General features: G+C 45.8%; 1 protein-coding gene and 1 pseudogene across 2 annotated transcripts in view; one reads left to right on the forward strand and one right to left on the reverse strand.

The window, feature by feature from the left end:
* Positions 1-348: 348 nt before the first annotated feature.
* Positions 349-1,175, reverse strand: LOC142843376 (transformer-2 protein homolog alpha pseudogene; annotated as a pseudogene).
* Positions 1,176-6,177: 5,002 nt separating this feature from the next.
* Morc3 (MORC family CW-type zinc finger 3) overlaps positions 6,178-16,319 on the forward strand; it is a 48,645-nt gene continuing 38,503 nt past the window's right edge. Inside the window, exons 1-3 of one of the 2 annotated variants that reach the window (XM_075960642.1) lie at positions 6,178-6,314; positions 13,675-13,747; positions 15,591-15,723. In XM_075960642.1, coding sequence (XP_075816757.1) covers positions 6,276-6,314; positions 13,675-13,747; positions 15,591-15,723 — 245 coding nt within the window. In that variant the 5' untranslated portion in view covers positions 6,178-6,275. The remainder of the gene's footprint in view (positions 6,315-13,674; positions 13,748-15,590; positions 15,724-16,319) is intronic. The other variant, XM_075960650.1, reaches the window with a different exon arrangement.

Genomic DNA, 16,319 nt, shown 5'->3' on the forward strand with positions numbered 1-16,319 from the left:
TACATTCTTCATATTTTCTCCTACAACTTCAAACTTTCAACACTCAACTAATGAACTGTTCCATGCCACTCCAGACAAACTTGACTACTTAAAGTGTTATTTATCTTCCCCCAAAGAAGGTTAAAAAGCAGTTTGTCATGACTGCAGAGTTCTACTAATAGGATGTATACTACAATATCCATCACAAAAGTTTTCAAAAGATCATTTCTTTCTTCATAGTAATGAGTCGATCTCCGAAAAAGCAGAAAGAACCACACAGTGTAACACCGGGCTCCTTTTTTACTTAGATGTTGAACAACTTAAATGACAATTACACCATTAGGAGAGTAACAAAGGATGTAAAACGGAAACACAATAGGCCACAGATTAAATAACCAGGGTTTTGTTTTGAGGACTAGGAAGCATTAGGAGCTTGGAAATCTAGAATCAAAAAGAAAAAGGAGGGAAAAAAGAGTCCTTAGCCACAACCACTCCATTATCATTATCAATAGCGTCTTGGGCTATAGGAACGAGATCTTGACCGTGATCTATACCGACTGTAATAAGGAGAAGGCGACCTTCTTCTGTACTGGTAATCATAATCTTCATATCTGTCATAGCCTTAATCATATCCTCTATCATAGTAAGAATCTCGTCGTCTACCGCCGCCGCTGCCGCCTCCTCCGACGCCACCTCCGCCTCCACCACCTCCTCCGCCACTATGAGTTGGTCTGCCCATGTAAATGCCTGGTGTAGGTGTGTGAGCTCTCTTGGTTATAGAATAATCCACACGAATTCTTCTACCATCCAGCTCCATTCCATTTGCTCTTTCCATAGCCTCCTTAGAGTCATCTATCCTCTCAAAATACACAAAAGCAAATCCACGTGACCTGCCAGTTCGCTGATCATAAACTACGTTGACACCACTTAACGGTCCATATCGAGAAAATACTTCACAAAGACCTCTTTCTGTTGTGTACAAACTGAGGCCAAACACTCGCAGGCAAGTATTGGGATCTGGATTCGCCCTGCTGCGTATATCTTCTGCGATTAGACATTGGAGAATGACTCCGGCTTCTTCGTCGACGATACTCTGGCGTATAGGATCTACTTCGAGATCATCTCCTATGAGAGTGGGACCTGGACCGACTGTAGCGTCTATGAGAATGTCTCCTTGACCTTGACCTGGATTTTGACCTTGATCGAGAATGGGATTCAGAATGTTTGGAAACCTGTGATGGACTACGAGATCCTGACCTGCTCTCTGATTTTACGCGAGCAGGAGTTCCCGCTGGAGATTTTGACTGAGAGCGAGACTCTCTGCCCTCCAAGTTGTTCTCTACATCACTCATGTCGGCCAGGAGCTCCCGAGAACTAGACAAGAGACAAGTCTCGGCTCGAGGGCCGACGGCCTAGTGACCCGCTGTCTGGACTGTGGGGAGGAGGAAGGCCACAGCAACAACGGCCGGGGCGCTCCACTCCCACTAGCTTGCCCGCAAAATGGCCCCAGGTAGATTACTGTACAATATTACATCCAGAGGCTACTGGGGAATGGATGGTTCGCTTACTCCTGGGGAGGAGGAGCATGGCTGTGGGCTGTGAGCCCACCCATGAAGAGATGGGGTTCCCGTCTATGCAGTCCCATGCCTGCCCAGCTTCCAGGAGCCAGGCAAATACACTTTTGCTCAGTTGTGAAACCAAGTCTTCCTGGGAGCATGCTGATCCTGTCATGGCCCCAGAAAAACAAACCCCACCTGTGATCACCTGACCCGACCCATTGGTCCAAACTGGCCCATCTCCAGACTCTCAGAATATGAGCCCCCTAAAGTGGCAAGCTCCAAACTCCAGTTTCCCAATGAATTCCTTTAATAACGGGAATAAAGGTGTAGGAGGAGGCAGAGCTAGCCCCTCAGTGTTTGGGTTGCCAGAGAGTTCACCAGTTCCTTCATTATCCTCAACCGGACATAGGTTGGCACTGCTGGCTGTGCCTGGACACCAAGCCCCTAGTCAAACATGCAGGGCTGTCTCTTCAAAGGAAGGGATGTATAATAGTCAGGTGACCTGTGCTGTCTGTGGGGCCAAGTCACAGCTGGCTCCCCCAGGCTCTTATGTCAATCATCCTCCTAGACTCACCTGGGGCGTGTCGCAGTCAATAGAACCCATCTTTATGGAAGAGATCACATGTGCCCTATAAGGAGTTTCGATGTAGTCATGCCATGACCGTTATTACACACGGGATGGAGTTAATATCACCAGGAAGCTTCTTCACCACTGTGCTGTGCGTACATGGTCTGAAATAAACTGCCTGGTACCAGACTCAGTGTGAGCCAACACCAGCTCTGAGTCCTGCTGACTGGGACCTCTTTCTCGTGTCATGTTGACTGACGCTCTACTGGCCATGGTGTTTGCAGGGACCCCACTGGTTCACGGCCATCATGGCAGGGAGCATGACAACAGACAGGCAGACACGGCACACGCATGAGGCACATACATAGAGTCAAGCGGGAAATGTTGGAACTTCTGAAACCTCAAAGCCCACCCCTCCCCCACAGTGACACGCCTCCTCCAACAGGGCCACACCTCCCAGTCCTTGGCAACCGGTTCCACCAACTGGACACCAACATTCAAACATATGAAAATAAGGGACTCCTCTCATTCTAACCACGAGTCATTTCTTTCCTTCCACCTCGTGCATCCTGGCTACACTTAGCTCATCAGGTTTGCTGACAAGTGCCTTTGCCCACTGAGCCATCTTCCTGGCCCAGATGCTTTTCTGAGCTGACTCTAACGAAGGAGCATTCAGCTGTGAAGCTGCATGGTAGGCAGAAAGGGGCAAAGCTTCAAAGTGTGAGACTGTCCTGGTAATTCAGTTTATTTTCTTTTACATTTTTTTTTTTTTGATTTTTTGAAACAGAGTTTCTCTGTGTAGCTTTGTAACCTGTCCTGGAGCTCACTCTGTAGACCAGGCTGGCCTTGAATGCACAGAGATCTACCTACCTCTGCCTCCTGAGTGCTGGGTTAAAGGCGTGTGCCACCACCATTGGTTTATGGTGTATTAAGCAAGGAAAGCACTCCAAGAACAGGAGTGGACATTTGTGATGTTTTGAATGAAAATGGTCCCCATAAGCCATTAGGAAGTGGCACTTTAGGAGGTATGGCCTTGTTGGAGGAGGCTTGTCACTGAAGGTGGGCTTTGAGGTCTCAGATCCTCAAACCAGCCCCAGTATCTTTCTTTTCCTGCTGCCTGGCAATCCAGATGTAGAACTCCCAGTTACTTCTCCTGCACCATGTCTGCCTGCATGCCGCCATGCCTCCCACCATGTGACAATGGACTAAACCTCTGAACCTGTAAGCCCCAGTTAAATGTCTTCCTTTGCTGCGGTCGTGGCGTCTATTCACAACAATAAAACCTCAACTAAAACAACTTGTGAGAGAAAGAAGAAAAGTTTTGTTTGTGTTAGTTTGTTTTTGTCTGTGTAATAGCCCTAGCTGTCCTGGAACTAGCTCTGTAGACCAGACTGGCTTCGAACTCACAGAGATCCGCCTGCCTCTGAGTGTTGGAATTAAAGGTATGTGCCACCAACACCCAGCTGGAATATCACTTCTTAAAATGAATAAAATCCATGAATGGAGAGATGCTCAGTGGTTAAGAGCACTGGTTGCCTTTCCAGAGGACCGGTTTTGGTTACCAACCCCACACGACAGCTCACAAATCACGTGTGACTCCAGTACCAGAGCACCTAAGGGCTTCTTCTAGTCTCAAGCAGACAGTGTTTTTTTTTTAAAATATTTATTTATTTATTATGTATACAATGTTCTGTCTGTGTGTATGCCTGCAGGCCAGAAGAGGGCACCAGACCTCATTACAGATGGTTGTAAGCCACCATGTGGTTGCCGGGAATTGAACTCAGGACCTTTGGAAGAGCAGGCAATGCTCTTAACCACTGAGCCATCTCTCCAGCCCCAGCAGACAGTATTTATTAGACAGTGGGGCCAGAATAAAGAGCACTTTATCTGCAGAAGAGGAACTGTATACATTTTATGTTTCCTTATTACTTGAACTTTTACAAATAAAATTGTTCGGCTGGAAATTTCCTGTTGACTCCTGCTTGATCCAGAAAGAACCATTCCTCTCTCCAAAATCCACTCTCTTATAATCTCCAACAAAGAAAAGCCGCCAAAAGCCCAGTTCCGCATTCTTGACTGCGGCAAACTCCTCCCCTGACGTTGCCAGTGGCTCAAGACCCTGCCCAAAGCAGTCAGCTTTGACCATACTTGGGTCCAAACCCAGCTTGTGGAGGACACGTCATCGCTCCTGCTCTACAGTATATATAAGGTGCATGCTTCCGTTCTGCTGCATTGTAAGCGGTGCAGCTAGGAAAGGAAGGGATCCTGGCCGAAAACCAAGGCAGGTCACAAACTCACCCTAAGTGTAGCAGGTTATAGCCCTGCTCCAGGGAAAGGCTTACCCCATTTAACAACTCTGCTCCAGCAGGAGAGGGCTTCCCCAGCGAAGCTGTTACAGTTCTGCTCAGGTCCCCAGAGTGTAACAACTCTGCTCGGCTAGGGGAAGGTTTTCCCAGCTATAGCGTTATAGCCCTGTTCCACTTTGTTCTGCTCCCTTCAATTCCTGTAAAAGACGGCCTCACCCAAACCTTATCCAAGAGACTTATTGGGAGGGAAGGAAGGAGGAGGACGGCTGCCGGCTCCATGGTGGAAAAGGCAGCAGCAAACTGACCAGGCACAGGGTTTCTTGGGGGTGGAGTTTTTCCAGAGTGGAGATTTCCAGGGTGGCAATTGGTCAAATTTCAATCCCTGAACTTGGAGAAGCTTGGTGATTCGCTGGATTTTGAGTTTAGGGATTGGTTCGTTTTGTGCTCAGGGATTGGTTGGTTTTTCTACTGAGTTGGTCTGAGGTGTAGTGTTTCTTTGGCTCTGGTTTCAGGGCCAAAGTGTGTTTCTTTCACCGGTGCTGGTTTCAGGGTCAGGGTGTTTTTTGTTTGTTTTTTGTTGGCATATGTACGTGACTTCTCCTGCCCGATCTTTCGGGCTGGAGGACTTAACCAGGGAGTTGCTTTGCTTACTGCATCGGCGAAGAAACCTATTATCCCGTTACAGAAAGCCTATTAAAAATGTATAACTTTCATAAGGTCACAGCAGTTGCAAACCTCTCAACCCTGCCTTTACCTGTGCTATCTGGCAACCCTTGCTTGGTTATCTGACTCAGTGCAATACCAGGTTCTACACACACACACACACACACACACACACACATACACACACACACACACACATTATCCCGTTACAGAAAGCCTATTAAAAATGTATAACTTTCATAAGGTCACAGCAGTTGCAAACCTCTCAACCCTGCCTTTACCTGTGCTATCTGGCAACCCTTGCTTGGTTATCTGACTCAGTGCAATACCAGGTTCTACACACACACACACACACACACACACACACACACACACACACACAACTTTCATAAGGTCACAGCAGTTGCAAACCTCTCAACCCTGCCTTTACCTGTGCTATCTGGCAACCCTTGCTTGGTTATCTGACTCAGTGCAATACCAGGTTCTACACACACACACACACACACACACACACACACACACACACACACACACAACTTTCATAAGGTCACAGCAGTTGCAAACCTCTCAACCCTGCCTTTACCTGTGCTATCTGGCAACCCTTGCTTGGTTATCTGACTCAGTGCAATACCAGGTTCTACACACACACACACACACACACACACACACACACACACACACACACACACACACACACACACACACACACTGAATTACACACACACACACACTGAATTAACGTCTCCGTGAGCTGTGACTCCCAGGATAAAAGCTGCTCACTTTCAGGAAAATCCAAAAAGCAATTATTTCCTTCGTTTGTGTCTTTCAAATTTTCATTAGCATCATTACTAGCAGACATGGATTACACTTTTGCAGTGAGAGTCTCATTCGAGTCTCATATCTAGTTTCACACACGCCTGAAAGCCCAGCTACCACGACGCCTCTGCACCAGCCTGCCTCACGCATGCGCCCTACGCCTGAGGTGGGGGGGGCCGGCCTGCGCGCGGAGCAGGTCAAACGCAGCCGGGCAAGGCTGTCTCCCCTCCCGCGTCGACTTTGCCCGAGGCGGAAGTGAGTGGGAGGGGCCTCGTAGAGGCGGTCCGCCCCGGAAGTGGGCGGGGCCGCGAACCCCGCGGCGGACTCGCAGTTTCCCAGTCGGGTTGCGGCCGAGGCCGGTCCTGGCTTTGTAGCTCTCTCAAGATGGCGGCGCAGTCACCCAGCGGGATCCGCCTCAGCGCGGTGAGCAGCCGCGAGGGGAGGAGCGGGCCGGGTCCCAGGAGGGCGGGCGGGAGGGCCAGCGAGCGGGATGGCAGTGGGCGGCGGCGCCTCGAGGACCCGGCGCGGTGGCCGGGGGGTCGCGGCGCGGACGCAGAGCCGCCGCCATGTCGCTCCGCTCGGACGAGCGGCCGTGAGGCGATCGGTGCGCGCCGGGCGGCTCGGGCCGGGCTGTGGTCCCGGTCCGCCGCGGGCGGCCTGCCCTCGTTGGGCTTCGCGGCTGCCGCCAGCTGTTGTCGGAGCCGCGCCCTCCCCCGCCCACCCGTTCGCCCGCCCCGGAGCGGTGCCGCCGCGGGCGCGGAGCCGTCGGGCCTCGCCGGGGGCGGCCGGGGCTGCTGTGCGGACGCAGTTCCCGGTCGGGTCCGTCCGCCTCGACCGTGGCACGGACGCACCGAGCAGGGCCTCTCAGCCCCTCTTCGCTCGCCCGGCTCGCCCGGCTCGCCCCTGCCGCAGCTTCTGGCCGCTGCCAGTTGTGACAAACCCTTCTGAAGCAGTTGGGAGTGGTCACACAAAACGACTTACACTTTCAGGTCCAAAACATTGTGGGCGTGGCTTCTTCACCTGATGATTTCTGCAAAGTTTTATTCTGCGCTGATCCTGAGGCTCGAGGAGGGGAAAATACTTCCTTAGCCCAGGAGGTCGATGTTTGAAGGATGGCGGCCGGGGTTGGGGTTTTGGGGGGTGCTGTAGTGTGGCATCCCTGTAATCCCAGCGCTTGGGTGACTGAGACAGGCAAATTCTAGGACAGTTTAGGGCGGGAAAGTCCTGTCTCAGAAAGAAAAAAAAAGTACTCAGTGTTATATTTCATGCTGAGCAGTAAGGGTTTCCGGAGGTAAAAGCACGTCTCGTTGTTTCCCACCGGCACTTCACGAGTGCATCCGCTCCGCGTCCATTCATTTGGCCATGATAGGGGATGATAGCCCCAAGTGTGCGTGAAACGTTACCTGGTTTTATTGCCTCTGCCTATTTGTGATGTTGAGCATTCTTCATATGTTTGTTATGTTTTTAATTGCCTATTCAGTTTGCCCAATCTTTTTTACATTTATTTACGTTATGTCTATGAGTAGTTTGCCTGCATGTGTGTATGTATGCTATCTACCTGTGTGCCTGGGATGAGAAGAGGGACTCAGATCCCCCTCCATTACTGAGTAGTGAGTTGCCCTGTGGAGTGCTGGGAACTGAACCCCGTCCTCTGTAAGAGCCGTAGGTGCTCTTACCATTAGTCATTTCTCTTGAGCCATAGTGTGGCCATCCTAACTCCCCTTTCTTTTGAGAGAGAAATCGTACTGATTTACGAGGCTTGTTTCCATCTTCCAGGTCAATGACTTTTTGTTACATGCTCTGTTTAATGAAATGGTTGCTTAGTAGTTAAAAGAGAGCAACTTGATTCTTTCCACTGGGTTTCAGCTCCTTAATTCTGCTCCCCAACTGGGTGAGTCTGGATAGAGTAACACTCACCACCCTAGGCTCCAAAGAGTTCTTGTTCCCAGGGAAATAATAAAAATTATTATGTGTTGGGGCTGGAGAGATGGCTCAGTGGTTAAGAGCACTAGCTGTTCTTCCAGAGGTCCTGAGTTCGATTCCCAGTAATCACTTGGTGGCTCAACCATCTATGGTAGATCTGATGCCCTCTTCTGGCTTAAAGGTGTACATGCAGATTGAACACTCATATACATAAAATAAATAAATCTTTGCTAAAAAGAAAAGAAATGAATCTGTGTTGGTTATGGCCAAGGTCCTAGAGCAGATTGCCCTGAGTAATGAGGTGGTGGTTCAATCCCCAGCTCTTGAGAAGAGGGAACGAAAGAGAGCTCAAGAGAATTTTGGCTGTCTTACAACATCCCATTTCTCAATCATGGTGTGGTAGTTAGCCAGTCACATACAGGATCTTGAATACAGATGAAGCTTCAGGGAGCTTTCATTCACAGCAGTTTAGCCTAAGGTATTAGTCTTGCTACAGTGTTTGAAATCTCTGTTCTGGGTCAGGATATATCGCAGTGTAATGGCACACACCTAGCATGTGCTAGGCCCTGGCTGCTACCCCAGCACCAAAAATAAATACTTTTTTTTTTTTTTTTTTGTATTTTGAGACAGGGTTTCTCTGTAGCTTTGGAGCCTGTCCTGAACTAGCTCTTGTAGATCAGGCTGGCCTCGAACTCACAGAGATCTGCCTGCCTCTGCCTCCGAGTGATGGGATTAAAGGCATGCGCCACCACTGCCTGGCTGCAAATGCTATTTCTTTTAACAGGTGTGATCTTTGTTTAACTGTGTAAAGATGTGTTGCTGTTTTACCTTGCCTGCCTTATGCACCTGATTGGTCTAATAAAAAGTTGATTGGGCAATAGCATGGGAGGAGGTATAGGCAGACTTCTGGGCAGGGAGATGAAATAGGAAGAGGAATTTAGGATTGAGGTAGAAAGAAAAGGAACAGCCAGGGAGACACCAGGGGCCAGTCAGCCAGAGAGGGAGGAAGCAGGACACTAGAACACACCGAATGGGAGAAAGGTAAAAAGCCCCAAGGTAAAATGTAGACTAATAGAAACAGGTTAAATTAAGTTAAAAGAGTGAGTGGGACAAGCCTAAGCTAAAACTGAACATTCATAATTAATAAGTTCCTGTGTCTTTATTTGGGATCTTGCTGGTGGTCCAAAGAAAATTCCAACTACATATAAGCTCAGTGCTAAGAAGGCTGAGACAGGATCAAGAGTTCCGGGCCAGCATGGACCATGTTTCTTGACCCTTTTCCTAAATAAGAAAGATAAGCCACAGCCTGAAGAGTGCTCGCAGCTAGTCATGATCAGAAGAAAAAGGTAAATTAGATGTTTAGTTGGTTTGGGATCAAGTTCCTACCTTTTCCACCTCCTTACAAATTGCATTCTCTGACTCTTCAAGATTGAAGTGAAGGGCTATGGAAATGGCTTAGTTGAATAAAGTACACTGGAACCATGAAGTCCTGAGATCAGATCCCCTGCATTGGGGAGGTACCAGTCAATCTAGACAGACTAGTGAACTCCAGGTTTAGTGAAAGACTGTCTCAAAAATAATTGAATTAATAATGGGCCTGGTAATGTTTCTCTAGTTCTAGTTGCTCAAGAGGCTGCAGCAGGAGGATCACAAGCTAAAGGCCAGTCTGCACAACTTATGAGACCCAGTCTCAAAATATAAGTGAATCAGGGATATAGTTTAATGGTAGAGCACTTGGCCTGGCAAGGGAAGACTCTGAATGCCGTCCCTAGTATACATAAAGAGAAACAAACAAGGGAGCTTGGCCTGTGCCAGTAATCCAGCACTTGAGAGGTAGAGGCAAGCTCTGTGAACTCTGAGTTCACATAGATGAGTTCCAGACCAGTCAGTAACAGTGAAACTTTTGTCTCAAAAATAAAGATTGAAATGAGGAAGCAAGCAAACCAAATTCCATAAAGTTGGCAGCATTGCCAAATAGAGTGTTCTTGAGACCCTGGATTCATCTCTGGTGTGGTGGCAAAGTCTAGAGTTAGCAGTTGGCTCTAGGCGTGGCAGTGACTTTAGTGCTAATTTGGCATGGGCTCTTGGGAACCTTGAAATTTTTTTTCATCTGTCTGCTTTTGGTTCATGACTAGTTGGTACACTGTAGCTCCTGAACCAAATCCAGCCTGGCACCTGTTTTTGTATGGTCTGTGATCTAAAAAATGAGCTCTCAAAATGGTTGAAAAAAGTTCCATGACATGTGAAATAAATGTTAGTTTATTGACCACACCAAGTGCATGAATTTGCCGATAGCTATGAAATAAATGCTTGGATGAGGACGAAATCTAGAGGTTGGTGAACTTTGCAGTTATCAATAGCAAAGCGTCAAGGATCAGCCTTAACAATACCTTTATTAAGGGATCCTCACTACCCTGTCCAGGGCTGTGGACATGCTAGGGAAGCATTTTGCACCGTGCCTGCTCTAGCTGTTAGATGTACATCTTAGGATCTTTCAGGAGGTCTGGGAGCCAAGCACAGAGTGAAGAATGTGAATTAATTTTTTTTATTTTTCTTCTATACTTCCAAGTAAAATGTTCAGACCATTTGTTGATGTTTGCTGTCTCCTCCCCACCCCAGAGGTCCTTGTGTATCTAGCTGTAACAGGCTGATACCTGGCTCCCAGGCAGTGCATGCTACTTTTATTTACTTACTTTTCTTGGGGTTGTTTTTCTCTTTAATTTTCAAATGTGCCTAGCATTGTACAGTGATTGCATTTTCTATACATCATCTTTATGAATGAGTATCTTTGGTTAATTGATTTATATTTTGTTTGATTTTTCTTTTTCCTTCTCCATACTGATCAATAAGATCATTTACACTTTCCAAAGAATATAAAAGTATTTTTCTAGCTGTGTTCAGTCACACCCAGCATTTATCAATTGGGGGTCCTTGACTGGATAGTGTCTTAGGGACTTCTTTAACCTTTCCACAGGGCTGTTTAGACTTACTCCCTCAGTAAGCACTTGCTTAGTGACTAACAGCGTAGGCTAGGCCTGTCCTCATGACTTCACTCCTGACATCAATTATTGGATGTGTAACTTTGGACAAATCACTGAGTTTCTTAAGACCCAAGTCTGAATGATGAGTATGGTAACTTTACCCATTAGCAGGATTGCATTTTAAGCTTTTGAGGAACCGCTGTACCGTGTTCCATAGCTGCTGTACATTTTACATTCCCAGCAAGTGTCAGCGGATTGCAGTAGCCGGGAATCATCGTGGACGTAGGGAGGCCAAGGAAGAGTTGTGTTTTAAACACTCATCTTTGGCCACAAATACCAAGGGGCCAAGGATCGTGTCCGCTCCAGGGTGTAATAAGTGAGTTTCTGAACAGGTTACATTGTAGAACTATTTTTTTTCTCCTTTTTTTTTTCCCAGAAAGGGTTTCTCTGTGTGACTGGCCTTGAACTCGCAGAGATCTGCCTGCCTCTGCTTCCCAAATGCTGGAATTAAAGGCATGTGACACCACTCCCTGGTCATAGAAATATTTTTATCTATATACAAGACTGTGGTTTTACAGCACTCGGGAGGCAGAGGCAAGGCGGATCTCTGTGAGTTCGAGACCAGCCTGGTCTACAGAGCTAGTTCCAGGACAGGCTCCAAAGCCACAGAGAAACCCTGTCTCGAAAAACCAAAAAAAAAAAAAAAAAAAAAAAAAAAAGACTGTGGTTTTAGCAGTCTTTTGTGATGGTTTCTGCTACCTGGGAAATATTCACAAGGGTCTTCCCTCCCTGTGTGGCTTTCCTTGGTTTTATTTTGGTCCTGACAACTTTCTTTTCTTTCCTTGTTTATTTACTTATTTGGGGTGTGGAAGGTAGCACACGTGGGCTGTGGTGTTTGTTGTGTGTTGTCAGAGGACAACTTTTAGGACTTAGTTCTCCACCATGTGGATCCCAGGAATTGAACTCAGGTCTTCAGGCTAAATTCCAGGCAGTTTTTACCTGCTGAGCCATATTGCCATCTACGTACTGCTTTGTTAGAACAGCATAGCAGTTCAATTTCTTTACATCCTTGGCAGCCTTCATTTTCTTTTCCTATTTGAAACAGGGTCTCAATAGCCCTATAATCTCACCTGGCCTGGAACTTGCTTCATAGATCAGGCTGGCCTCTGACTCACAGAGAACTGTGCCTCCGGAATGTTGTGATTAAAGGCATATGCCACATGCCTATCTTCCAGTGACTGTTTTTAATTTTGGGGGGGAGGGTTGAGACAGGGTTTCTCTGCAGCTTTGTAGCCTGTCCTGGAACTCGCCCTGTAGACCAGGCTGGACTCACAGAGATCCGCCCACCTCTGCTTCCTAAGGGCTGGGATTAAAGGCATGCACTACTACTGACTGACTTCTTTTTGGGGTGGCGGTTTTGAGACAGGGTTTCTCCGTGTAACAGCCCTAGCTGCTCTAGAACTCATTTTGTAGACCAGGCTGGCCTCGAACTCACAGAAATCTCCCTGCCTCAGCCTTCAGAGGATTAAATGTGTATGCCACCATGCCTGGCAGTTGCCTAGGTTTTTGTTTGTTTATCTTGAGTCAGATCTCCAACAGACCATACTGGTCTCGCAACTTAAACTTGATAGGGATAACCTTAAATTTTTGATATTGTGGTTCCCAAGTGATGTAATTACAGACTCTTGGTTACTATGCCTAGTTTTATAAGGTGTTGGGGGTTAAGCCCAGGGCTTTATGCATGTTAGTCAAACATTCTGCCTACACGTACATCCCCAGCCTCTTGTGTTGGGGAAGTGGAGGGAAGAGGTTCAGGCGTTTAAGGTGAGTTCAAGGCTATTCTAGGTTAAACAACCCTGCCCTCCCTGCTACCGAGCATGCGTGCGTGCGAGTATGTGTGTGTGTGTGTGTGTGTGTGTGTGTGTGTGTACACACAGAGTTTCTCTGTGTTGCTCTGTAGACCAAGCTGTCCTCCAACTCACAGAGATCTGCCTGCCTCCTGACTGCTAGGATTAAAGGCATGTGCTCCCATGCCCAACTAAAGATTTTATTTTTTATGTATATGGGTACTTTGCGTGTCCATCTGCATACCAGAAGATGGCATCGACAGTTGTGAGCTGCCATATGGGTGCTGGGAATTGAATTCAGGATCTTTGGAAGAGCAGTGAGTGCTCTTAACCCCTAAGCCATCTCTCCAGCCCAACCAGCCCTGACCCTGCCTTTAAAAAAAATTGTACTTAAACTAGTTGATTATGTGCCTAAATTGCTCAAGAAATTAAGTTTGCTATAACAGGGTTTATTGACCTCTTTTTATCTGTTATAGAGAGTAAAGTCATACTTTAAGAGCTTATTAATTGCAGTGCTTTGTTATTTGAAGAAGTCATGGATACACACCAGGCCAATGTTCAACTGCAATAAACTTGGAATAGATAATGCAACCAGCTCAGAGTGTTGAATACTGTCTCTGAGAGGCCGCCAGCAAAGCTCAGTAAGGCTATTAGACCCAATCAGTACACTAATAACCAAGCACTCTCTTTGCAAAATCTTGTCTCAAAGTAGGGAGATTTAGGAAATGATTTTTGTCAGACATCAGGGTCTTGTCTGGGTCATGTAGAAACAGGTCCTACAAGGGACTTGGGGAGGCTATGGTATTGTGGACATTAAGGAGGCAAGGATTTTAAATAGGTCTTGATGTGTAAGCTATTGAGTTGTTTCCCCTTATCTTCCAGGCAGCTTCTAGGCTTTATATTCTTGGAGCAAGCATCTAAGTCATTTTTTATTTGGTTTCGGTGTTGTTTAGCACAGAAACAATGTTTATTGGATGTTGTTTTCATAATTAAGAGATGCATTAAATAATATGAATTGTTGGTTTGTTTCAGCTTTGCCCGAAGTTTTTACATACAAATTCTACTAGTCATACTTGGCCATTCAGTGCAGTTGCTGAATTAATAGGTATGTAATTCACACTTCATACGCTGTCTGTTAAGTGTAATTATAACTTAATAACTTCTGAAAAGTAATATGCAGCTATACTTTTTAAAATATTCCTGAATAACGTTAGTGTAAAAACTGACTTAACAGTTGTTTATGCTCCTATCAGATGAGTTACTCCAGCCTTCCACAAACTACCAAGCGTTTTCATAGCTTTAGTTCTTAATTTGCTAAGTTTACAAAGCGTTTATGTTGCAGATGTGTTTTTACTAAGACTTACTCTTCACAGTGTAACACAGAGTGGATTCCTCATTAAGGTGTTAGAATTAATATGCTAACTTTATGATGGTTTCTTGTGTCCTCTAAGGAATGATGAGGCCCAAGATATACCTTAATTATTTAATGAGCATGAGATAACACATATATTATGTTCAGATTAATATCATGAGGTCATGATTTTCTTCTTAGGAAATTACATGAGCAAGAATAGTCTCCCCCCCCCCCCCCTTAGGCTTATGTTTTAAACGGGGAAATGCTGTTCTCAGGGGTTTCTTTGTATGTTTTACAGTGGATCTTTATCAAAGGAGGGTCCTACCTGAGATATGGGAGGAGGAGGAACTTCTGAGTTTTTGTTTATTAAGGAAGGGTCTCCCTCCAGCCCAGGCTGACCTGGAATTTGCAGTAAGTCTTGGTAGAGCTGGGATTGCAGGATGAGCACCCTGCCCACTTCAGGAACCCCTCTCCTTTGGTATAATACTAAGATTTTCTAAAGTCAGAACCAACAAGCATCCAGGTGGTTTTATTTTTCTTCTCCCAACTCTGCAGTGGATGTGCTACAGCACTGCAAGTATCTTTGTTTTTAGTGGCAGACGAGCAGACGAGTTCTTTGTTGTATTACCAAGTCTAAGTTCTTAATGAAATACTATTTAACCTTTCCTGGAGTGGTTGGAAAGGATTAATTGTAAACTGTTTTATAGAAGAGTAGTTTAAAAGCCATTTTTTAAATGATTTTTATTTTTTTACATCCAGACCAAAGTTTTCTCTCCCTGCTCTCCTCCTAGCCCCTCCCCTCCCACCTGTACCTCCCCTCCCCCATCCACTCCTCAGTTTCTGTTCAGAAAAGGGCAGGTCTCCCATGGATAGCAACCCAGCATGGCATATCAAGTTGCAGTAAGAACTAGGCACTACCCCTTCTATTAAGGTTGTATAAGACAGCCCAGTATGAGGGAAAGAGTCCAAAATTCAGAAAGCCATTATTTCTAATAAATACTTCAAAGTATATTTCAATTAGAGACTGTCCCGATGGATCTTGAATAAATCATACATTGATTTTATTACCGATAAGTTAAATATTTTTCATTTTTAACATAGTCCTTTATTGTGCCTGTTGTGAGAATGAGTGTGTAAACAAGATGTTAAAGGAGAGGTGCACAGTGCTGGAGTTGTTTTTGAGCGCCACACGAATCCCAGTGGCAGATCCTGTAGGAGGTGACTCTTTCATCTGTATGTAGCTTAGAAGGCAGGGGCTCTGCCTTCTTATTCTTAACTTCCTTAGCTTCTGTGTCCACTGCTAGTGCTCTTCACACTCAACTTAGTTTCCTGGTTTTAGTCACCTTTGTGAGCGGTGGTGCTTCACACTTCAGTGAGTGCTTGCCAGTCTTTATTCCTGCATGATGTGAAGGGCTTGGAGAGAACTAATTCTGATAGAGCCCAAGGAGGCAGTTTGGTTTCGTGTTTTCAAACCTTAGGAATTCTAACAGTTAGAGCTTTTAAAGTAATAATGGTATTCTATTGCTTGACATTGTTCTAATGATCGGCTTCTTTAAAATGCAGACTCAGAATTTCTCAACCCTTTGTCTTCCAGATAATGCTTATGATCCTGATGTGAATGCTAAACAGATCTGGATTGACAAAACAGTGATTAATGACCGTATATGCTTGACTTTCACTGATAATGGGAATGGGATGACTGCAGATAAGTTACATAAAATGCTAAGGTATGTAAAAAACGTGTCATACTTTGGAAAATGGTGGCTTCTGCCTATTTTAAAATTTACACGTGCCATACAAAATATCATTTTATATCCTTAATTCTGTTTTTAAAACATGAAATGCCATATGCACAGCGTGACTAGGTCTTTCATTATTTTCTGTAACTAGGTTATTAGGCAATCCCATCATACTCATCACCCCTTCCCTTTGTCTGCCTTACCTAAAATTCCGGCATTCCTTTAGAGGTGGAGCACACAAATAGTGGCTGTTTTTACTTTGATATAAGTTAGGCTTACCTTGCGTTGTCTTTAATGTTGTCTTTAAAGAGATGGAGAGAATGAAGAGGCATAAAATAATTCATGCATTCTCAGGCTGCAGAGTCAGTGACAGTGTCTGCACTGGGTACTGAAGTAAATGGTACAGAGCAGCGGAAGAATGCAGAAGCAGAAGTTCTTGTCTTTAAATGTTCATTATGCTGCCAAAGTCAAATTGACCCCACCATTAATCATGCCACATAGCCTTGTTCAGAACAAGAGAATTGTTCATATCTAGAGGAAACGATCCATGGCCTGGAAGCTGAAGGTTTGTAGACCTCGTGTTA

Source organism: Microtus pennsylvanicus, chromosome 1 (genome assembly GCF_037038515.1).
Source record: "Microtus pennsylvanicus isolate mMicPen1 chromosome 1, mMicPen1.hap1, whole genome shotgun sequence".
NCBI lineage: Eukaryota > Metazoa > Chordata > Mammalia > Rodentia > Cricetidae > Microtus > Microtus pennsylvanicus.